At 54.8% G+C, this 22,972-nt stretch overlaps 1 protein-coding gene across 2 annotated transcripts; it reads left to right on the top strand.

Moving 5' to 3' along the window:
• The first annotated feature begins 2,476 nt into the window (after positions 1 to 2,476).
• Positions 2,477 to 21,466, top strand: MTCH1 (mitochondrial carrier 1). Of its 2 annotated transcripts, none has more exons than XM_047858489.1 (12): positions 2,477 to 2,823; positions 6,640 to 6,724; positions 11,063 to 11,169; positions 11,712 to 11,789; positions 12,170 to 12,227; positions 12,575 to 12,626; positions 14,167 to 14,226; positions 16,724 to 16,817; positions 18,899 to 18,946; positions 19,147 to 19,214; positions 19,494 to 19,569; positions 20,627 to 21,466. In XM_047858489.1, the coding sequence occupies exons 1-12, from the start codon at positions 2,503 to 2,505 to the stop codon at positions 20,696 to 20,698; spliced, it is 1,119 nt and encodes a 372-aa protein (XP_047714445.1). In that variant the 5' UTR covers positions 2,477 to 2,502; the 3' UTR covers positions 20,699 to 21,466. The 2 variants fall into 2 exon arrangements, with proteins under 2 accessions (XP_047714445.1, XP_047714444.1); XM_047858488.1 differs by having other exon boundaries at positions 16,724 to 16,868.
• The last annotated feature ends 1,506 nt before the right edge of the window (positions 21,467 to 22,972 follow it).

The raw sequence follows: 22,972 nt of genomic DNA, 5'->3' as shown, positions 1-22,972 counted from the left end.
TGCCAGGCTCCACACTGGTCATGCAGCCTGCTTGGGATTTTCTCTCTTTCTCTGCTCCTCTCCCTGGCTCACTCTCTCTCTAAAATAAAACAAACCAAAAACAGAATTTACAATCTAACAAGGGAGACTGACCAGAAAGCAGGCAGCCACAGTACAATGTGGTAAGTGCAGATGGTAATGAGACCACAGGGGGGCCACTAACCCAGCCCAGAGTTAACTGAAGTACTATTAAGTAGAAGTACTTAAGTATAGTTCTAAGTACTACTGCTAGGTTGCTCAGTAGAGGGAATGCTGAGCAAGATTTTCTGTCATTCAATCATTTCAACGAGTATACTTCTCATTTCTAAACGATTTGTTTGATTTCTGTTCAAATATACCTGTATTTTTCACACTGTCCTTTTTTCCAGTACTTTCCATTCTTTATTTTGGCCACCACGTGAAAACTACATTTCCCCCCTTAAAGTTTCTTTCAGATTGCCTTATTACATCAAGTTCTCAGGAGTATTAACCCTCCTCTTTTGCCCATTCACTTTCACGATGGAATGTGGTTTTGAGTGGTTCATGATTTTTTCTGTGTGATTTTCCCCCCTCTGAGTGTCCCTATGAGCCATGGGTTGTGGAAATATGGCTTTGGTGCAGTTTACATTTGTGGCTCCTCGTTGTCCTCGAGTTATAATCGCTTTAGTTGATCTATTTTTACTTTAATTTCCTCGCTTAGGGAAATTGTTCAGTCACTTATAACCAATTTACTGAACACTTACTGTACGTACATCCCCATATTTGGTGCAAGATAACAATGTAGCTGCCTTATGGAACCACAGACTCAAAGGACCAAATACACACAAAAAGTTAGGTGATCATGTAAATGAGACAGAGTAAAAGGCCTAGTGGTGAACACCCAGTCAAGTTCAGCAGGGAAACCAGGTGGAGAAAGATGATGAGGAAAAACCCAGAAAAGAAGAAGGTTTGTGCGAAGAAGTTTCAGAAGTAAAGTGAAGTAAACTGCCCCCAGCCCCCACCCTGTCCCCCAGAGCCCTGACTTCTTCTGGGTGGAGAGTTAATGTACTGCAGTTATCAGACGCTGTGGGTGAACTTGACTTTAAAGCTTCCCTTAAGAAAGCGAAATCAGAATCCAGGCAAAAGGAGGTCCTTTAAAGTGCTCCTGGGGGCTAGAGGTAGGCTTGATGAAGGTTATGTTTCAACGGGGGAAGCACATAACTTGAAAGGGCTAGAAAGCTTTGTATTGACTGAGACCACAACAAGCCTGGGTTAGCCAGCCCAAGGAAGGAAGAGAGGAAGGGAGGGAAGCAGACAGGCAGGATTTCAACGTGGGCAGCGTATGGAGTATTTATCGTCAGGAGTGGCAAGGGGAGAGTTGACTATTTAGGGGGCAAGGCAGGAAGGGAGTCAGGAAGGGCAGACTGCAGGAAACCTGGTCTAAGTGGTCAGAAGGCATGTGTCTATTCTAAAGAACTTTCTCACAGTGAACACAGGAGAAGTACAGGCAAAGGGATAGGTGCCCCACTGCTGTGTCCCTGCAGACCCCGGGATACTCGATTCTTTTCCATATAAACAGAAACGTTTATTGAGCACCTCCACAGCCAGCAGGGCACTGTTCTAGGTGTTGCTGGGGGTGACGGTGGGCACGTTTACAAACAGGGACAAGGCAATTGCTGTAGTAAGTACCTTCCTCGCAGGGTTGTCATGAGGATTGTTCTTAACACGTCGTCGCAAAGCACTTGACCATGTCTGGCACATAGTAAGTGTGACTGAAGGGCCAGTTATCACTACCCATTTAACTATAAGACTTTCGGAGCCTAGCCCAGGACCTGCGTATGCTCCCAAGGAAAGACAGATTAAAACCCTCTCCATCCAGTGAGGGAGATACGCAAATACTTTAGGGCCACTTTCCTAACCGTGGGCTCTAAGGGACGTTCGCGAAGGCTCAGTTGCAAAGGAGGATGGCCACAGCCGTTAAGGGGCGCCTGGATTTGGTCTAGTGAGGAGGGCAAAGGGATAAGACACGACTGGAGACCGCGGAGGGGCTCAAGCTGGGGGAGGAGGTCTCGCAGGCCACAGTGTCTGTGCTCTGGGCCGCAAGGAGGCGGGCCCAGGACTGCGGAGAAAACTCCCGAAGCCGGGGAGGGGGCTTGGAAGCGTCTAAGACCATATTGGGGGCGTCTGGCTGGCAGAGCCGCCGAGCCCCGCCCCCGCCGCCTTCCAGGGGGCTTCGGGGGGGAGCGCCCCGGCTGGCGGCAACCTTCACACTCCCCGAACCCACGGCTCGGGCCGCTCGCGACCACTGACCCCCGGCCTGCAACCCAGCGACGGTCCAGTCCCCAATCCCGCCCCAGGCCCACATCCGGCGCGTACCACCTGCGGCGCCACACAGTCGCGCTCCCCCGCAGCCGCGAGTGGTGTGGCCCGGCCCCGCCCCCTTACGCCACTAGGGGGCGGGGCGTCCCCGTCACGTGACGGGGAGTGACCTCGCCGCCCGGCGCCATGGGGGCTTCGGACCCGGAAGTGGCGCCCTGGGCTCGCGGCGGTGCCGCGGGGATGGCGGGAGCCGGAGCAGGAGCGGGAGCTCGCGGCGGAGCGGCGGCGGGGGTCGAGGCTCGGGCTCGCGATCCGCCGCCCGCGCACCGTGCACACCCGCGCCACCCTCGACCCGCGGCGCAGCCTTCCGCCCGCAGGATGGACGGCGCGTCCGGGGGCCTGGGCTCCGGGGACAACGCCCCGACCACCGAGGCTCTTTTCGTGGCGCTGGGCGCTGGTGTGACGGCGCTCAGCCACCCGCTACTCTATGTGAAGCTGCTCATCCAGGTGGGGGCCAGGGCGCCGTCGGGAGATGGGGGCTGCTGTGAAGGTGACAGGCCGGGATCTGGAGGAGGATGGGGGCAGGGAGCCTATGGTGACGGGTTTGGGAAGAGGGGCGGAAGACGGCAGGTTTGGTGAGCTGAAGGAATGGGACAGAACGGAAGCGTTGATGGGTCTGGGGGTGAAGGGATAGAAGCGACAGATTTGGGAAAGGATGAAAGGAACAAGGCATTTGGCGGGTGCAGGGGAGGGGTCGAAGGGATGAAGGAGAGGATTTGGAGGTTGAAGGAGAGGATTTGGAGGTTGAAGGAAGGGAGGTGATGAACCTGGAATTGGAGGAAAGGAGCAGCATTTGGGGGCGAGTAGAGAAGCAACAGAATGGGGGAGAGGCGGGAAGTTTTGGCGAATGGGCGGGGAGGAGGACTGGGGGGCCGAAGCAAAGTATTTAGATGAAGAGCACATATTTAGAGTAGAAGGGAGCAAGAGCTCTGGATTTGACAGACATGGATTTAAAGCTGTTTGAGGGGACAAAGGACTGGAGGCCAAGGCCAAAAATTTAGGAGAGAAGAAAGAGCATCAGCCTCGGGGGAGGGAGGTGGAGAGGAGACGGTGGCATTGGATTTAATGGTGAGGGAATTTGGTGGGACAGGGCGAAGGCAGAGGATTTAGCAAGGGAACGCTATGAGTTTGATGGCGACGACAGATTTGGTGGGAGGAGGGGACAGGGTGACGCGTTTTGAGGGAGGGGAACAGATAGGGCGACGCAGTGGGGGAGGGGTGTGATGGCGATTCTTATGGAGAGGGGAGCCAGAAGCAGGCTTTTAGGGAGAAAGGGATGACGCACTTGGAAGAGAAAATGAAAGTCACAGTTGGGGTCGGGAGGTGGGACTCAACAGTCCTTGTATGGGGGGGATGGGTTATGGAAGTATTGGAATTAGGCAGGAGGGGCGGTTGGGACTTAAGGTGGCAAGATTGGTAGAGGCTGGCAGAAACTGAGGCCAAGGTGGGGATGACTCTGGAATGGAGCCATGCAGGGGCACTTGGTATACGGTGGTGGCCAGCAAGACCTTGCAGATGAAGTGGACTGCTTGAGAAAGAGAGAGATTGAGCTGGAAGGAGGCGGGGTGGAGGGGGTGCACTTGGCAGAATTAGGTGGGTGGCTAAGATAGGCACTGTTTAGATGGGGGTGATTCCGGCCTGGACTGGAACTGAAGATTTAGCCTAGAATTTTCCAGTTAGGGGAACGGCGGCAGGGCGGGGGTGTGAAAATTGAGACGGAGACCAACCAAGATTTGAGGTTTGAGTTGAGGCGAATGGGTGTTAGATTTACTATCTCTTTAACTGGGCTGAGAGATTGGTGGGGGGGAGGGGGGGACGTTCGTTTGGAATGGGAGCAGTTGGAATCTGGGATCTGAGGAATGGGGCAAGGGGTTTTTAGGTGTGACCGGGAGTATGACAAGGAATGAGGAGATTCGGTCGGGGACATCAGGGTGCCTGACTAGCGTCTAATTGTGACTGAGATTTGGAAATGGCTGGTGGGGGGAGATTGGGACTGGCCTTTGGTTGTGTTTTGGGAGTGAGGGCTGCTTGATTTGGGGGATTAGGATTGTATTTTCAGCAATAGAGATTACAGGTTTGGGAGAGAGAGTGGGGCTCTGGAACTGATTGTTACCCGAGATGAGAAGTAAGGGTCCCAAGAGCTGAGTTTTTCCTCTGACGGAGTGAGATTGGGTGAGGGTTGTGTTTTTAGGGTGGGAGATAGGAGAGTCTGTAGAGTGGAGGGGGCTGAAATGCATAAGGAATGGGGGCGGGGAGGGTTCATCGTTTGGACCTTGGTAGATGTGGTTTACCGGTTTGAGGAGAAAATTGAAATACAAGCGATTCGAAGAGGGAATTGGGAATGAGGAACACCAAAGCACTGGGTGGGGGAGGATGGGTGAGCCCACTTGGGTGGTCTATCTGATTTGAACCCAGCTGGTGCTGAGTGTAACGTGTTTCAGGGTGAAACCTTAGTAGGTAGAGCTCGGGAGTCAGCAGCAGTTTGCAGAAAAGGCAGAACCTGTTTGAGGGGGCAGGTGGCAAGATTGGAGTGGCAGGTCTGGGGGTTGACTAGATCAGGTGACTAAGAACGCAGGGCCTCATATCAGGGTTCGTCTGTGTTAAGTTTCGGGAGTTGGGGACTTGAGGGTGATGAACTGGCCCCACCAGTGCCTGATACAGAGTTACAGCTTTGGCTGTGGTTAGGACTGGGGAAACAGATTTGGGGATGGAATAGGGTGAATAGGACTTGGGCACAAATAATGAAAACTTGAGAATGAGGGGACTAGGGCTGCGATGTGTGCCTTTCATCATCTCAGGTACAAGTGCAAGAAATAGACTCAACCAACTGGGGGACTATGGGGTGAGGGGACACAGCAGACTTAAAGGTGCGCTTGGAATTACTCGGACTCCCAAGTTGTGACTAGACGGAGACAGCAACAGAACAGTAGCTCACACTTGGAGTTGAAGGTGTGAAGGGAATACTGCCTATCGAAGAGAACAAAATCAAAACTTAAGTCAGAACCTTCGAACGTTTATCCAAGAAGGAGAAAGGTCTAGCAGGCGAGGGCTCACTGCACGGGTCAGCCGGCTCATGTCTTTCCTTCAACTCCCCTGGGCTGGAATTTGTTTTTTAAAGAAGGTCACCGTCGTGGAGGGTTTTTCATCTATAGTCCGTGATCTCTCCGGTAGCTCAAAATCACATCGACAGGGGACAGCCAGAACTTTCAAAAACACTTGACTAAGGTGAAGAAGGGAGGAAATTAGCCTAGGAAAACCCTGGAAGCATACCTAGTCCAGTTTTTAAGACAGAACATCCCAACTCTGCCATTCTTGCTCCCTGCCTCATCCTAAGGGAGCTGCTGTGGTGCAGGGGCTTGGCTGGCCTCCTTTGAGGGACCTTCTCCTATTCCACTCAGGTGCTGGTCTCCCAGACACCTTGCTTTCTCCCTGCCAGCAGAGTCTCTCTCCTCATCAGTTGGCAGCATAATAAATGGCCTCACCCTTCAGGAGAGACCCCGCCTCCTCAAAGGTGTGTGGGTGGCTATGTCCTTCCCTCCCCCCGGCACCCCCCATCGTGCCATGAGTTTGATGGCTACTGTCATCATAACCTGCATCTCTACAGCAAGAATTATGATAGCCCTACAGAAATGAGGGGGGGGGGGGTCATTCTGTCACAGGGATATGAAGTGATCAAGATTAGAATACAGATGAGGAATTGTTTGAGGAACAGCCGAGTTTGGAGGTAACAGTTTGCTCGGCCTGGGAGCGAGAGCGACTGATTTGTCAGCGTCTGCGTTGGGTGCAGAAAGGAACCTGAGTGTGGGCCGCACTCTGGGGTGGAGCTGAGCTGTCCTGAAGTTCAGGACCGAGGTGGGGGTGGGATGTGTTTCGGAGCTGGCACACTGGGGATTGAGGTTGGACTGAAGTTTTAGCCCAGAGATGGGACTTAACTGAGATTTATTCTGAGGTGAGTGCAGGGTTTGAAGTACACAAAAACACTGGAAATGTCTGGCATTTGAAGGTGAGAATGTTGGGGGATGGGGTGACTTGGATTATGGTAGGGGGTAGGGATCTGGGACTGTACACTTCCCCTTCATTGGGAGCTTACGTGATGCTGACGGTTCTAGATTCTGATGACGTTTCTGGTATGTTTTGCGGGGGGAACCAGCAAGAGCAGCATTGGAATTTGTAGGAGAAGAGGCAGAGGCCTGGGGTATGAGAAGCGCTGAGCCAGACCAGCCATAGAATCTGACCTTGCTTTTGTATTTGTTGATTCTGAAGGTGGGTCATGAGCCGATGCCCCCCACCATCGGGACCAATGTGCTGGGGAGGAAGGTCCTCTATCTGCCCAGCTTCTTCACCTATGGTGAGTGTGCTTTCCAGGCAGGAGGGCCCGCGCCGACAAAAAAAGCACGTCACACGTCACAGGGGGAGCAGGCCCAGCTGGCCCCCGGGAACACACAGGACAGCGCGGCACCCAGGCTCAGAACTGGCAGGGAGGAGGGGATCAAAGAGTGACCAGAGGCAGCAGGGTTGCTGGGGCGGGAGCAGGTGAACAATGCAGCTTTGGGCCAGTTCCTCTGCCAGCAGCTGCCTGCCGTCAGCCCAGGCAGCAGGAGGGGCCGGGCCAGGACACTGGTCCTTGTCATCCCTGCCGCCCCACGTTGTGCCTGGAAGTGGCCGGGGCGGGGGGTGGGGGGGGTGGGGTCCGGGGAGGTTTCCTTTTGATTTCTGAGCAGTCTGGGCTGTTACCAGTTTTCCTGCTTTCCTTTTAGTCCAGCAGGAGGCCTGTCGGGGGCTTCCTGGGTTCTTTTCCTTCTTCCTCCTCTTTCCCCTGCGTCCCCCAGGCAGTGGACCCCACTCAGGCACCTCCACACAGGGGGCACAGGGCGGCCAGCACACGCTGCGTTGTGCTTCACGTCTGGCATGCCCCGACCCGCTGCACGAGCTCGGGCAGATCGCTTCACTGCTCTGGCCTTGCGCTTCTAGTCTGCAAAGCTGTGTCTGCTTCTTCATCCGGGCCCCTCAGGCAAGCAGCCCCCAGCCCCCTCCGCGGCTCTGCTGCCTGGGAGGTCTGTCCACCAGCGGCCCGCCACACTGGAGCTTGTCCAATGCCACCTGAGCCCACCTGGCTGCCTCCACTGCTCGTCCCCAGACCCCCAGGCGCCAGCTGGCCAAAAGCCTTTCAAACCCATTATCGCTGCCTCTCTCCCAGTCCCTACCCTCCTTGGACTTCTTTAAATGTGCCCTTGCTTCTCCATGTTCCCAGTCAGCTGATACCCTCAGGCTCCCTCCACTTCGGCTCTTCTTTCTTGTTTGGTTAGTCTAGAATGTTCTCTGAAAATCTTTTTCTAATTAATTAATTAATTATATATTTTTGAGCATGTATTTATTTTTGAGAGACAGACACAGCGCGTGAGCAGGGGAGGGGCAGAGAGAGAGGGAGACATAGAATCCGAAGCAGGCTCCAGGCTCTGAGCTGTCAGCATAGAGCCCGACGAGGGGCTTGAACTCACAGATGGCGAGATCATGACCTGAGCTGAAGTCAGACGCTTAACTGACTGAGCCACCCAGGCACCCCACCTTTTTTTGTGTGTGTTTTGAGAGAGAGAGACAGCTTGAGTGTGCATGCGTGTGTGAACGGGAAGGGGCAGAGAAAGAGGGGAACAGAGGATCCGAAGCAGGGCCTGCGCTGACAGCAGAGAGCCAGATGTGGGGCTCGAACTCAATGTGAGAGTACGACCTGAGCCGAAGTCAGATGCTCAACCGACTGAGCCACCCAGGTGCCCCTGAAAATCTTGCTGCTGAATAACCTGTGGTTTTGCCTCCTGTCACCTTTTTTAAATTTCACACACTCTTGGCAGAATCTGATGTCCTGTTTCTCTTCCATTTTTGCCACCACGACATTGAGTAGTCTAGGGCTAGGCAGAACATATCATTTTGTGGGGAGGTGTGTCCGTATTTGTTTTTATTTAAAAACCGTCAGTGAAGGGGGGAGGGAGAAGGCCCAGAAGTAGGCACAGGAAAGCCAGTGTACAAAGCTAACACTGGGTTCGTGGGAAGCCGGCGTGGCCGGCTGCCAGCCCCTCCATTGTGGCCTCTACGCACGCTCTAGCCGAATGAGGGACCCCAGGTCAGAGCCCAGACTGTCTCTACTTGTGTCACACAGTCATTCCCGGAAGGTCTCACGGTAGAGGGGTCTTGACCCACATTTTGCCTCTTGCAGACATGAGCGGAGCTCTGAGGTGCCCCTGCTCACGCCGTGTGTGTAAATGTTGTTTCAGTCCAGATGTTGTAAACAGATGCCCGTTAGGCCGCTTTAGACACCCTGCCTGCTCTCCCGTCAGGGAGGAGGCTCAGCTGTCTGCATGTCTAGATACTGTCTGGACAACATCTACTCCTCCCCATGTCATGTTGAAAAGTGCCCTAGTGGGGCGCCTGGGTGGTGCAGTCGGTTGAGCGTCCGACTTCAGCCAGGTCACGATCTCGCGGTCCGTGAGTTCGAGCCCCGCGTCGGGCTCTGGGCTGATGGCTCGGAGCCTGGAGCCTGCTTCCGATTCTGTGTCTCCCTCTCTCTCTGCCCCTCCCCCGTTCATGCTCTGTCTCTCTCTGTCCCAAAAATAAATAAACGTTGAAAAAAAAAATTAAAAAAAAAAAAAAAGAAAGAAAAGTGCCCTAGCTGTCGTGACATTCTTTGGTGTAACAATGAAATTCCTGGAGAGAAACCCTGGCCAGCTGTGGGACCTTCTGGGCCCACGAAGGCCCCTGGAGGAATTTTTGCCTGCCTTCCTCTGCTCTGAGAAACAGGAGTTCCTGCTCCTTTTTTACTGGTGGGCAGATCAGCTAGAAAGAGGTTAAGTGACTCACTCATGATCCCTCTAAGACTTTTTCCTACCTGGCTCTCTCTTGCTGGCTGGAGCTCCCCTCCCCCAGAATAAACCTTTCTTCCCCTGGTTCACTCTGTGAAGCAGGGCACCCTGCCGTGTCACCCAGTGTCCTGTCCCCTCCTACTCTTCTCTTTCCAGTCCCACCCCCATCTCAGGAAGCTAAATATGCAGGGAACAGGTGCTCCCGGCCCCAGCACGAGCCCCAGCGCGAGCCCGTTCTAGCAGCGACATTGAAATGCTGGGTTGGCAGACATGTTGCGGAGAGAAAGGCGCATTTGCCGGCTCCTGCCACCGCGTGGTGCTAAGGAGCTGAAGTCAGGTCTGGAAGGGGAGCACAGTGTCTGAGAGAAAGTTCTGCTAGCTTCTAGGTATGCAGGTTTAAAAAAAAAAAATGATGGGGCGCCTGGGTGGCGCAGTCGGTTGAGCGTCCGACTTCAGCCAGGTCACGATCTCGCGGTCCGTGAGTTCGAGCCCCGCGTCAGGCTCTGGGCTGATGGCTCGGAGCCTGGAGCCTGTTCCCGATTCTGTGTCTCCCTCTCTCTCTGCCCCTCCCCCGTTCATGCTCTGTCTCTCTCTGTCCCAAAATAAATAAAAAACGTTGAAAAAAAAAATTAAAAAAAAAAAAATGATCATAGTTTAAAAGTTGATACTAAAATAATGACACATTGGAGCCCCTGGCTGGCTCAGTCGGTAGAGCATGCGACTCTTGATCTTGAGGTTGTAAGTTCGAGTCCCACGTTGGGTATAGAGATTACTTAAAAACATAAAATCCCGGGGCACCTGGGTGGCTCAGTAGGTTAAGCCTCTAGCTCTTGGTTTCAGCTCAGGTCATGATCTCACAGTTTGTGAGTTCAAGCCCCGTGGCCGGCTTCATGCTGACAGTGTGGAACCTGCTTGGATTCTCTCTCTCCCTCTCTCTGCCCCTCCCCTGTTCGTGCTCGCTCGCTCTCTTTCAAAGTAAATAAATAAACTTAAAAAAAATAATGAAACATTAAGAGAGGTATCCTTTTAGAGATCCTAATGAAAAAACACTGATTCATACAGGTAGGGTCTACCTTCCCTGACTGCTTAAGTTTTTTCTCTAGAATAGTTCATTGGTGCCTGTTACTTCTCCACTAGCTATGTTGTTTCCCCCACCTCATCCCCTGCTGTGAGTCATAAATGCTAACAGGTACTAGGTGGGGCCTGGGTGCAGCACAGGGTAAGGGTGGTCCTCTTCCTGGTATGCTCAGGGGACATTCTTGAGCCTTTCTTCTGGGAGTTTTTCCTTTTTCCTCCCTTAGATTGCAAACTTCATCATTGCCTGCGGGCACTCTGCCTTTTTCCTTTTTTTCTCTCCCCCAAGAAAAACTGTTTTTTAATGAACAATTTAGTCCTCCCTACACCCAATGTGGGGCTCGAACTCACAACCCCTAGATCAGAAGTCACGTGTGCCTCCAACCGAGCCAGCCAGGCGCCCCAAGAGAAACATTTTCTGTCATAAGCAACAGAATTGGTTTGTGGGTTGTAGCAGTTAAGTTGCTGAGTTGAAACACTAGCTGAGTTTGCCAAGTCGATTTTGCAAACTTAAAAAAAATTTTGTGACTTTGGCAAAAATACATTTTGAAGGTTTTACAAAAAGAAATGGGCTAGAGAAGACTCTGGGGTTGGGGCCTGATTGCTTGTGGGCTTTGGACAGCTGCCCCCTTCCGTGACCGAAGTCAGCATGTGCTGAGGGACAGGCTGCATCTGGTCTGGGTGTGACTGTGACCGGGGGTGGGTCTGTCGGGGCGGGGGGCGGGGAGGAGGGTGACACTGCCACCTCTGCTTTCTTGTAGCCAAGTACATCGTGCAGGTGGATGGGAAGATAGGGCTGTTCCGAGGCCTGAGCCCCCGACTGATGTCCAATGCCCTCTCCACTGTGACCCGGGGCAGTATGAAGAAGGTGAGCCTGGGGGGGCGAAGCCAGGATCGGTTGCCTGAGGTTCTCCCCAAGCTCCCTGGTGGCCCCAGAGGCAGCCATGTGCACTGGTCCGGTTTCTCCTTTCCCAGGGGACACCCAGGCGCCATAGCCAGGCTCCAGACCCTGGTGCGTCAACACCTCCTTGATTGGGAAGTTTCCCGTCCCTAGTCCTCCCGCTTTCCCCCAGCTGTGACAAGCTGTGACCGCGGGTGGGGGGAGAGGGGTCCCCTCCCCCACCCCCCGCCAAGCTCCAGCCCTGGGGTTACCAGAGGTGAACCTAGCTGCAGGGAAAATAGTAGGAGCTGATTCCTGCCATTCCTGTCCCTTAAGAGTTACATTGAGGAGGCACAGCTGAACTTTGCTTTTGGCAAAGTTTTTTGGGTTTTGGGGGTTTTGTTCTTGTTTTTAATTAAGTAAGCTTTATGCCCAACCGTGGACTAGAACCCACGACCCTGAGATCAAGAGTCACATGCTCCACCGACTGCGTCAACCGGGCGCCCCACTCCTTTGTTTTTGTACCTCAGGTTTTCCCTCCGGATGAGATCGAGCAGGTCTCCAACAAGGACGACATGAAGACTTCCCTGAAGAAAGTGGTGAAGGAGGTGGGCATCTGGGGTCGGAGAGGGACAGGCCCCGGAGGGGAGTCTGATTGTTTCTCACTGCCGAGTTGGACAGGTCACTGAAGAGACGGGGTTGGCTCTTCACTCCGCATGGGTAGGGTGGGACATGGAAGGAGCCCCGGCATGGCCACTGCAAGGAATCCCAGAAAGCCTGTCAGCCATCATGGGGCCTGGCCTGAGACCCAGCCGCACCCCTGGGCGGAGGAAATGGGGGGTGGGTGACAGGTGGGGCTGTCCGAGGTAGACTGGCCCCATCGGGGGCTGTGGGATCCCAGTTTGTCCACTGTAAGAGCTTGTGTTCCCCTTGAGGGCCCATTCGAGAGAGAGGCCAGACCAAGTCCCTGCCCTCTGCTCTCTTCCAGACCTCCTACGAGATGATGATGCAGTGCGTGTCCCGCATGCTGGCCCACCCCCTGCACGGTGAGCCACCCCTTTGGAGACTGCCTCTCACCTGTGGGATGAGCCCTTGTGGGTTGAAGCTGGCGGCGGTAGAGCCCTGGGAAGTGTAGTGGGGTGGGGTGTTCCCCCGGAACCGCACTGAGGAGAGATTGGCAGGGAGTCCTGGCCAGAGGGAGCAGGGGCCCTTCCCGGGCAAGAAGAAGTGGGATGCTGTGCTCACGGGGTACGACGGGGAAATCCCAGAGGCCCTCCTCCCCTGCTGCGCTCTGGCACAGGCCTTGGGCAGCGGCCGCTGCACCGGGCGCCCCGCAGCTGGGTGCCCTGGGTTTTGGCCACGACATCACCTGCGTGTGTTTCTTTTTCCTCAGTCATCTCAATGCGCTGCATGGTCCAGTTTGTGGGACGGGAGGCCAAGTACAGGTGGGTAATTCTTCCAGGACTGGCAGGAGTGGTCCTGTCACCCTTCAGAGTCTGCCAGGACAGGCCGTGCTGGGGTCAGTTGCTGTCCCTTCTCGACTCTCGTTCTAACGTGCTAGCTTCAGAGGAACGTGGCAGTGGGCGGCCATCAACAGTGTCCAGGGGCGTTTTCTCCCCTCCATCCCATGTCCGGGGCTGCCCTGCAGAGGGGTGAGTGGGAGTGGAGTTGACTTGGACCGTGCCACCTGGGACTGCACTAGGGTTCCGTCCTGGACCCCCTAGTTCTGCCCTAACCATTTCTCCAGCTCTCACAGAGCTGACTTGTAGGTCGTTTCATCTTCTGCTAAGAGGCGGTTCCACCCCGTGGGCGGGGGCCCACTCCATTGCTTGCTTACCGAATACCTCCCGGCATCTGCCGGGCCGGCAGTGAGCTCAGTGCCGTGGGGGCAGAGCTGTGTGGACAGAGCTCTTCCCCGGGACGGTTATGCCCTCCTGTCCTCCTTGCCCCACGAAACCCTGTGGAGGACAGGAGGCAGATCCTAGAGGCACGTGGCAGGAGGACACATCTCCGTTACCCTTCCCAAGACTCTTATCTCCTGGCTTCAGTTGTTTTCGGCAGCTGTCCTGTGGGGCCGCTGCCCCAGGCAACTCGGCTACCGTGGCCTCATTTGAGGTTCACTAATGGGAGGTTGGCCCATTCTCCCGAAATGAAACCGCGAGGTTGGTAGACACGACCAGGAGGGGATGGTCTGGCTCAGAGCCCCAGTGGCCAAGAAGAAGGGCTGGGGGGCCTGGCAGGGCTGGGTGCCTTGGGAGCAACCTCGGCTCCCATCGTCTCTCTGTTAAACTTCCCCTGCCACCTAGGCTTTGTAGGGCCTCTGCTCAGGATAGGCCACTTGGCATTGCGAGCCACAAGTCGTAGAGATTGCTCTTAAGCCTGCTTTGCGTTTCATACCTGACGGCAGCCTGTCCTTTGATCTCCAAGCGCCTGCAGGGGAGGGCCAGGTGGCTTTTCCCAGGCTGCACCGGGGCCTTCTGCTACAGGACCTTCTGCCTCAGGTTCCTTTTCTGCCCTCTGGGCAGGTGGTTCCCGGCTCGCCACCCCTCCTGCTCTCATGCTGTCGGGCATGCAGTCTTCTCTGCTGGAAGGCTGCTGAGCCAGGGATAGGCACTAGGGCCAGGGAGGAGAAGGTCCCGTTACCTTTGCAGCAGCCCAGACTGGAGGCCAATTCCCAAATTCCAGATCCACAGCAGGCAGTAGTAGAGAACCGTTAGGCTCCTATCCTGGGGTGAGTGGGTTTCCCATCCCCGTGAACTGTGTCAGTGCCCCTCACTCCTAGACGAGAGCTCTCTCTAATCTTCTCCACTTGGTTTCTGCCTGGTAACACAGAATCTCCTCTCTGCATCCCAGCCCGGACTGGATGGCTTTGAGCAGGGATGGTGGGCTCTCCTCTCCTCTCCCCACCCCCCCCCCCACCCCCCAGGGGTGGTCTTCTCCACAGTGACTGGGTGACCTCGTACCCCTGTCTTGCCTTCTTCACAGCGGCGTGCTGAGCTCCATCGGGAAGATTTTCAAAGAGGAGGGGCTGCTGGGATTCTTTGTGTACGTGAGTTTCTGTACCCCATAGCTGGCCACGTGGCGTGGCTCTACTAACAGACACGTTCTCAACCTCCCAGGCTGTAGCTGCCAGGCTCAGACTAACCACTGGGCTCCGTCCTGCCTGCATAGCTGCATTCTGGCTCCGTGCAGCCCTGGGGCTCGCGTGAGCCAAGGATTGTCAGGACCGATGCCGTCCCGCCCTTTGCAGATCACGGCTCACAAAGAAATGGTACTGCGTGTCCCACACACTGGGGAGACGGACTGACGGGCCCCTTCCCCAGACCCCGTCCATTTGCCCTGAGGCCGATCTTCAGGAGCCAGGGCACTCTATCTAGGGCATTCCACATGACAATCCATACTTCTGGCTTCTCCTGAAAAGTCGGGAAACCTGGCTCTGCTGAGCCTGTGTTTGTGCGGAGCGGCCAGAGGCAGGGCACGTGATCTCCCGAGGACCGCGGATCCCTGCCCTCCTCGCTGTCTTGCATCCGCCTTAGTTCACGTGTAAAAGAGAAAGACCAAAAAGACTGTGTCCAGACAGAATAAACCACAAGCAGACCCAAGAGCCAAGCCTGACATACGGCTTTTGTTTGGCCTTGTTAAGACCTTGGCAGTGACATACGTGCTATTACATACGTAATATTCTAAGCACGGAGTCCTCTGTTCATTGTGGCTTTATAGTTGGTCAGGAGTTTTTATTCAGGATCTCTCATGTAACCAAGAGACGACCATGTAGGTGCGTGTGTGTGTGTGTGTGTGTGCGCATATGTAATATATAATAAATCGTTCTCACCAGGGGGTGATTTTTGCCTCCAGGGGACATTGGTCATGTCTGGAGACATCTTTTGCTTGTCACAGTTGGCATCTAGTGGGTAGAGGCCAGGGATGCTGCTAAAATAAACATCCTGCAATGCAGAGGTTGGCCCCCCAAAACAAAGGATTATTTGTCCCTAAGTGTCAATACTGCCAGGATTGAAAAACCTTGATCTATACACACACTCACACACTCCTATATTCAGGGGTGTGTGTGTGTGTGTGTGTGTGTGTGTGTGTGTGTAAGTAAAATGAATATTTGATTGTGTGACTGGTACATCAGACCATAAAACTACATGGCGTCACCTCTGGCTGTTTCCATACTCACTCTGTGGTCCTCTTCTGGTGTGTGAATAGATTCTGACGCAACACATGCTTGCTCATTGAGTTCTTCTGTTTATCACGTATTTGCAGACCAGGTGATACATATGTGTTACAGGACTGAGGAGGCACCAAAGTTTATGTGAGTGGTTAGTCTGAGCACAGGTCGGGGCAGCAAGATTGCAGATGGCATTCTTGAAGTTCATTTTAGTCACGTCCCTTTATAACATAGATGTGTCTATGTTATAACATTTTTTTGAGCTTTGCAAATATTTTTTGAAACATTAAAAGCATTTTTTTAGTGTTTATTTTTGAGAGAGAGACAGACAGACCGTGAGCAGAGGTGGGGCAGAGAGAGAGGAAGACACAAAATCCGAAGCAGGCTCCAGGCTCCCAGCTGTCAGCACTGAGCCTGATATGGGGCTCGAACCCACGGACCGTGAGATCATGACCTGAGCCAAAACCGAGTCAGATGCTTAACTGACTGAGCCACCTAGGTGTCCCTGTTTGTTTTTTTTTTTAACTTGTGTTTTTGTTTTTTTTTTTTTTAACATGTTTGCATGTTTAGATATGCGTGTTTAGATATTAAGGACATTATTTCAAAATATTTGAAAAGCTTGGATTCGAGCCCCACGTCAGGCTCTGCGCTGATATCACGGAGCCTGCTTGGGATTCTCTCTCTTTCCTTTTCTCTCTGCTTCTCTCCTCACATTCGCATGTGCATGCACTCTCTCTCTCAAAGTAAATAAATAAACATTAAAAAAAAAAAAACCACGAATAACACACAGGACCTATTGATCTCAATCTGGCTTTTTGCCCTCTGCACCGTATTTTAGGGACCTTCCATCACATTTTGTAGAGCTGTTTAATTCTAAAGGCCATCATTTTAACTGTCAGTCCTCTTCGCAAAAGCTTGTGTGGAATGGCTTCAATGGAACATTCTAGGGGTGAAGACAACAGATGCATGGAGCAGAGTGTTTTGTGAGAGTTGATTAGGTAAAGAGGCCAGGAGAAAACTGTCAATGTGTAGACCCTGTTTCATAATCTGCACTTGAAAATCCCAGATTTAGCAACATTCACATCTTGAGGCCGGGCCTCTGTAGTTTGAAAACCACTTGTGAGACCGCAGACTTACTGGCATCAGATGTGGTTGGTGTGTGACCCCCCCACGGAGAAAAGCACACTGCCTTCCTGGCGTGGGTATAGCCACTGGCCCACAAGGCCCCTGCAGGCTGTTGTCCTGAGGCGGTACTTTTGGATATGCTGAAGTTTTCAGCTTGGAACATCCCTGCCTCCGTCCTGGGCGTGGAGCCCCCAAGAAATGTTCCCCTCCCCTCCCCTGCTCATCTTTGCTCACCTTGTTTTTTAGCGGCTTAATCCCTCACCTCCTTGGAGATGTGGTTTTCTTGTGGGGCTGTAACCTGCTGGCCCACTTCATCAATGCCTACCTGGTGGATGACAGCGTGAGTGACACCCCAGGGGGGCTGGGAAACGACCAGAATCCAGGTTCCCAGGTTGGTTGGAACAAGGACTTGTCAATCTTTCCGTGTACCGCCGATGCCCAGGGTCAGGGGCAGACTCGAGGACTCTGGGATCTGAGCACCAAGGTCCTGAGGGCTAGGGAGTCTCTGGGGAGTGGCCTAAGAGGGCCTCTCATTGTCCCGGGGGCAGCTTTGCTTCTGGGGAGAGTGGGCTCCAGAGAGGAGATTCAAGATCCGCAACCAGACCTGGAGGAGTTCGTGGAATGCATGTCCTTGGGCAGTTTTCGAAATAAAACGGATCCCAGCTTATCCGAGGAAATGATCCAAGTAGGAATCAGGAAATCGGGACGCAGACCAGCTAATAACCCTCTAACTTTTGCTTCATGCTTCATGCTTAACGTTCACTCTTTTGTGAACATTATGGTATTTGATGCCAACAGCACCCCATTTGTGAAAGGAACAGGGCAGGTGTAATGTCCCATTTTACTGGTAGAGAAGTTGAGACCCAAAGATTGAGAGGCTCTCCAGAGGCACTCGGCTAGGACTCAGCAGGGCTGGGACTGGGTCTTTCCCTGTGCTGGGCTGAGGGTGCTTCCTCCCGCCTCGAGGTTTTTTTACTTCGGCTAGGAAGTATACCTTATAGGCACACCCCACTCTTTTGTTAGCAGTGGTCCGTACAGCCTGGTCTGCACAGACTTCAGCAGGCTAGGTCAGGCATGAGGAGGCTTTGATCCTTGTAAAAGGCGCTTGTTTCAGAAAGGTGTCTGGGGACCTGGTGGGTTGACAGGTTCTGCCTGAACCAGGTTGAGCTGGGGAGCAGTGATGGGCAGGTAGCCAGACATGCTAAGAGCAGGGATTGCCAGCCCCAGGAGGATAGGCGGGCTGGGGGCCTGTCTGTCAGAACCACCTCGTGGTGGGGGTGGGGGTTCATAGTGTGCATATGTCTGTGTCTGGGCATGTGTCGTGTGGTGAAGAATGTCCCGCCCCAGCTGAGAGCCTCTGCTCAGGGAAACCAGGGCTGGCCTTGGGTAGGGAGTCTCGCTGGCCTTTCAGCGTAAGCAGGTTCCTAAAGCTCCCTGGAGGCCAGCTCCCACTTGCAGTCAGAGTGGCACACACCCAGGGCCCTGCCCTTTCTCAGGGCCTTGGGGAGGGGGCGGGCGGCGTGTTGCTGCTGTCACGTGCAGAGCAAGGCGGGGACAGCCGGGGCATCTTAGTGGGGGGAGGGGTGGCCCACAGCTGGAGGGTTTCCCCCGAGTCCAGGCGGGCGGGTGTTTGACCAGGGGCTGCCGCACTTACCACCAGCACCGGCAGTCACCACCGTCACAGAAAGGGCTTTGCGAGCGCTCTTCTGCGTGTGGCTTAAAGGCCAAGGCGAGGTTGCCTGTGAGGCAGCCGCGCAAGCCTCCGTCTGGGGTTACTGGGCATCTGCCTGGCAGGATGGCCACGCCCCAGGAAGCCGAGGGACAGATAGTCATCCTTCCTAGCGAGGGGCCGTCCCCTGGGCAAAGAATTCAGATGTTGGGGTTCGGAAGGGGGTGAGACTTTGCTAAGGTGGGAGGGTAGCAGTAGGCTTCAAGTTCCCCCTCGCCTTTTGCTGCAGGACCAGGATTCTGTGTCTGGGGAGTTCGGGGGGGTGTCTGTCTTTTCATCCACCTGCTGACCACCGACTGTGTGCCAAGCCCTGGACACTGATCGAGGCAGACCCAGGCCACGCCCTTGGAACTCACTGGCCAGTGGCCAGTGATCCCGTTTACGTGGCCTGCACCTGTGCTCCTCACCATCCCTGGTGGGCTCTCCAAAGCCTTGTCAGTCCACTTACCCCACTTCCGTCTCTCAGAGCTGCCCTTGGCTCTGACTACAAGGCCATAGAAGCCACCGGCGGGCCTAAAAGGGAACTCTGTGCAGCAGTGTGCAAGGAACCGAGCCCAGAGGGTGTGTGAGGCCGGTGTGCGGGGTGAGGTGGGGGGGGCCGCAGACCAGGTAGCATGGGGCGAGGGTGCTTGTCTGAAGTCTGCATCCCGAGGTGCCTGTAGCAAACCGGTCTCCCTTTCTTGTCCCTCCAGTTCAGCCAGGCCCTGGCCATCCGGAGCTATACCAAATTTGTGATGGGGGTAAGTCGAGCCAGCTGCTCAGCCCGCTGCCCTTTCCGCTGCCCTGTGGGCCTGGGTTGGGCTTAGGAAGCCAGCTCTAATGGTGGCTGGAGGCAGGCCTAGGTGTAGGGTGTGGGGACAGCGTGTCCTCGCTCCCTGGGCTGGGTACGGGCTGGTGGTGGTGGTGGGGCCACTGCCATTCATGTCTCCCCGGATCTCAGATTGCGGTGAGCATGCTGACCTACCCCTTCCTGCTGGTCGGTGACCTCATGGCTGTGAACAACTGCGGGTAGGTGTGCACCCCTCCCCCAGGCACCCTGCCAGGGCCGTGGGGGGTGGCGGTCCAGCTGAGGCTGTCCAGTGCTCTGCTTTCTCCCGACTGCTCTGTGTGTAGGCTGGGCCCCCGGTATCCTGGCGTCCTCTGGGATTCACTGCCCCCCTTGGGGATGAATCTGGGATTCAGGAGGTGGGTGGTGGCAGCTCCGGGCCACCCCTTGAGATCTCCTGTCCCTTGGCTGATCCGTCTCCCGTTGTTCACTGGGGCTGACGTGCTCTCCTTCCTGGGCAGGCTGCAGGCCGGGCTCCCCCCGTATTCCCCCGTGTTCAAATCTTGGATCCACTGCTGGAAATACCTGAGTGTGCAGGTAGGCAAAGCTCCTAACAGAGGAGGTTCCCCCCACTCTTCCCCCACGTCAATCAGGTGAGACGGTTTTGTGGACTCGATGCTGCGTGGGAAGACAAGGGATCGTCCTGGGGTCCAGTGTTGTCAGTAGGGAGGATAAAGAACGGAGACCTTTGGTGTAAGGCATCTTCGTTAAATTTTCACTTTATTTTAGAAAAGATGTGAGGTCATTAGATCTGAATTTGCTTATAGATCTTACATTAGACACCGTCTCCTTTTCTTCCTCAACTTTTAAAGACTCATACTGTGAGGGAGCCCATGGGGTAGGTCCTGAAGCCCAGGACCTTAGACCTCGAGTAACACGGCTGACAACGCAGCGGCCCGGAGCACTTCTGATGAGCAGCCGCTGTGTCCGAGGCTGACCCCTCCCTTCTGTGGGTCATCCCTGGTGTCCAGGAGAACCCGAGGCTTGAACTGGGCCATGCGGCGAGGGTGCCCGTCTTGGGATTTCGTGTTCTCTGCCCAGGCACCCTCTTGCTGGGCTGCAGCCCTTGGGCCCAGAGGTCAAGGATCCAGGTGTCTGGCTCAGGGCAGATCCTTGCCTTTTCCTAGCCTTGGTTTGCCTCAAAGCAAAGTGGGGCAGCGGTCTGGGGAGGAGCCGGCATGCTGACAGGCCTCAGGGTCGAGAAGAGGACAGGTGGGAGGAAGCAAGGGAGCAGGAGACACAGTTCTTCCCAGTGGCTCCCGTCAGGGCTACGTCACATCCCATGGGCATTAGGGAGTCCCCGAAGTGTCTGAAGCCAGAAGGGCAGCGAGTCTCCTCTTTGGGGGTTTCCTGCTGAGTAGCCCCAGCGACATTGGACACCCTGTGACGTGAGGCAGTCCGCTCCCTTGTGCCTCAGCACGTGGCATATTCTGACACTGCCCTCTAGGATTGCAAGCCTGCGCCCTCCACCCCTGCCTGACCCTGGGGTCTCTGAGCTGCTGGACCCTCTCTTGTCCCCTGCTGGCCTTGCTCAGGGTCAGGATGAGAAGCTTGGTGGCCCCTTTCACTGACCTGACTGTTGCTTCCAATCCAGGGCCAGCTTTTCCGTGGCTCCAGCTTGCTTTTCCGCCGGGTGTCCTCAGGATCGTGCTTTGCCCTGGAGTAACCTGAATCGCCTGAAAAAACATGCTGCGTCAGCCTGGCCACCGGGGGTGGGGCCTGACCGTGTCGGGCACCTGTCAGATGAGTCCAACCCAACGACACCTAGATGTGCTCCAGCCAGCTGGGCTTCGGTTTCCGTATTTACCGTGCGTCTGTCCAGAAGTGGGGGTTGGGTGGGGGTGAGGCTGCACCCAGTGGATTGGTTACCTGTTAGGTCCGGGGAGGGTGGGGCAGGCCTAGGGCATTCGGGCACAGTCCCCTTCCTTCGCTCACATGCCAAGTCTGCCTTGTGAAGGGGGCCAGAGAATGGCTAGTGGAGGCCCAGGTAGGATGGGAAAGGCTCACGGGGTCAGCTCCCACCCCCCCCTCATACCCACGTCCGCCCCAGCCTCATCCTGCGCCTCAGCTGGGAGCGTTGCCCCCCCTGCTTTGTAAATACGGCGGGATCCGCTTTCATGAGGCCGCCATCATGTCTAGGCCTGTGCGAGAAAGCCCTTGCCACGTTCTGCCTTCGTTCTTCTCAACACTACTTTTCTGATGCCAAGGCGGGCACCTTCTGAATGGGAAATCGTGTGACTGCTCAGAATGTGTCTCCCTCATCAAATGCTCGTCGGTTTAATGGTGATGCCTCACATGCAGGATCTGGTTACCTGTGCAGTTGTGAACACCCAGAAGTTAGGCAGGTCAGTGTCTCTCGTACTATTCGGTTTAAAAGTTCCCGATAAGATTTGACCTTTTCTCCCTCAAATAAATGTATCGGTGGTGATTTGGAGTTTTGTGGAGAGTCCGTTCTTTTTAATTTTTTTAATTTTTATTTATTTTTGAGAGAGAGAGTGTGAGCAGGGGAGGGGCAGAGAGAGAGCGGGACACAGAATCCGAAGCAGGCTCCAGGCTCTGAGCTGTCAGCACAGAGCCTGACGTGGGACCCTAACTCACGAACCGTGAGATCCTGACCTGAGCCGAAGTTGGACATTTAACCGCCTGGAGAGGCCCTCCCAGCTTCAGAAAATGTTCCACCCAAACCCCTGTTGCCTCAGCATGGTTTGCGGATGACATTCTTGGGTTTTGTCAAGAGTCATTTGGCGTGGTTACAGCAGAAGGGGCAGACATGGGCCCAGCTAAAGCGCCGAGCTCTGTCTTCTCTGGCAAAGGCAGATCTCCCTTCAGTTTGTCTGCCCGGTGCTGGGGTTTATAAACCCCCCAAACTTACAAATGGAACCTGCTGGCCTCTGGGGACCATGGGCTTCCATCTGATGGGGCTTGAATACCAGCTGAGTTCCCCGAGTGTTTCTCTGCCCTTGTTCTAGAGGACTGGCTTCAGAGAGTTGGGGTCTGGTGACCGTGGTCCTGCTTCTCACAGGGACGGGAGGGCCCCTGGGATGTTTTTGCAGAACTGGTTTTCCCCAGTGGTCTGGTAACAGTTGTCTTGCGGGCAGTTTGCTTTATGTATCCCTGTTCCCCAGGAATTCAGGAGCATGCCCGTGTGGGTGTCCTGTAAATGTCCGGTGGCTGAGGCCACTGAGGTCTCTTAACTCCCTTCAGACTGCTGAAGCGGCAGGGAAGGGGAGCACAGCGGGCCAGGCCTTGCTGGCACCATTTCCTTCCAGAGAAGGAAGGCCCTTCAGAGGCACGTCTGCCTTGTGGCACGTCACCTCTCTCCAGCCCGGTGTGGTTTCCCCCCATGGCACTGACCACCGTCGCGGGGTGACTTTTCTTCCTGTTGCTTCACCTTCAGATCCTGTGTTTGCATTGATTACCTCCTAAGGCCCCTGTGGATTTTGGGGCGCTTGGACTTGGGCATTTCAGGGCCCGGACTACATTTCCCAGGCTGTCTTCTGCACCCAGAAACAGCAAGAAAATCCCCCTTGGATGCTCGGTCTCAGGTTTTAGGTGAGCAAAGTACAGGTTCTGCCCCTCCTGTTTTTCAGGTCAGTATTCAGATGTGGGTGTTGTGTACGTTAACTTTGTTTACTCTCTTCCGTGTTTGAAGGCTAACGTCTCACCCACCGTCCGAGCCCCTGGTATTTCCCTGTCCGTCCTGGAAACTAAAGTGCGACCAGGTTTTTAGCTGAGAAAGGAGACTGGGTTGAATTGGGGCACAGCTGAGCTGTCAGCAAGAGGAGGGGTGACAGGGAGTTAGTCTCCATCCTCTCCTCCTGGGGAACCTAATTCTGAAGGACAAAACCGGGAAGTCCTCTGCTAGGCCTCCCGAAAGGCCTGAGTTGGTGGTGGTGGCCTGTGCTGGGTCCTACCAGAGCCCTTGTTGCTTTACCGGTCC

The sequence above is a fragment of the Prionailurus viverrinus genome, chromosome B2 (genome assembly GCF_022837055.1).
Source record: "Prionailurus viverrinus isolate Anna chromosome B2, UM_Priviv_1.0, whole genome shotgun sequence".
Classification (NCBI taxonomy): domain Eukaryota; kingdom Metazoa; phylum Chordata; class Mammalia; order Carnivora; family Felidae; genus Prionailurus; species Prionailurus viverrinus.
This window is presented reverse-complemented; position numbering and strand designations above follow the sequence as displayed.

Bases quoted from the DNA above. Each gene is read 5' to 3' on its own strand.
- MTCH1 (XM_047858488.1), top strand. From the start codon at position 2,503: ATGGGGGCTTCGGACCCGGAAGTGGCGCCCTGGGCTCGCGGCGGTGCC. The intron at 6,725-11,062 runs GTGAGTGTGCTT...GCTTTCTTGTAG, and splicing joins GCCCAGCTTCTTCACCTATG to CCAAGTACATCGTGCAGGTG. The intron at 11,170-11,711 runs GTGAGCCTGGGG...TTTGTACCTCAG, and splicing joins CCCGGGGCAGTATGAAGAAG to GTTTTCCCTCCGGATGAGAT.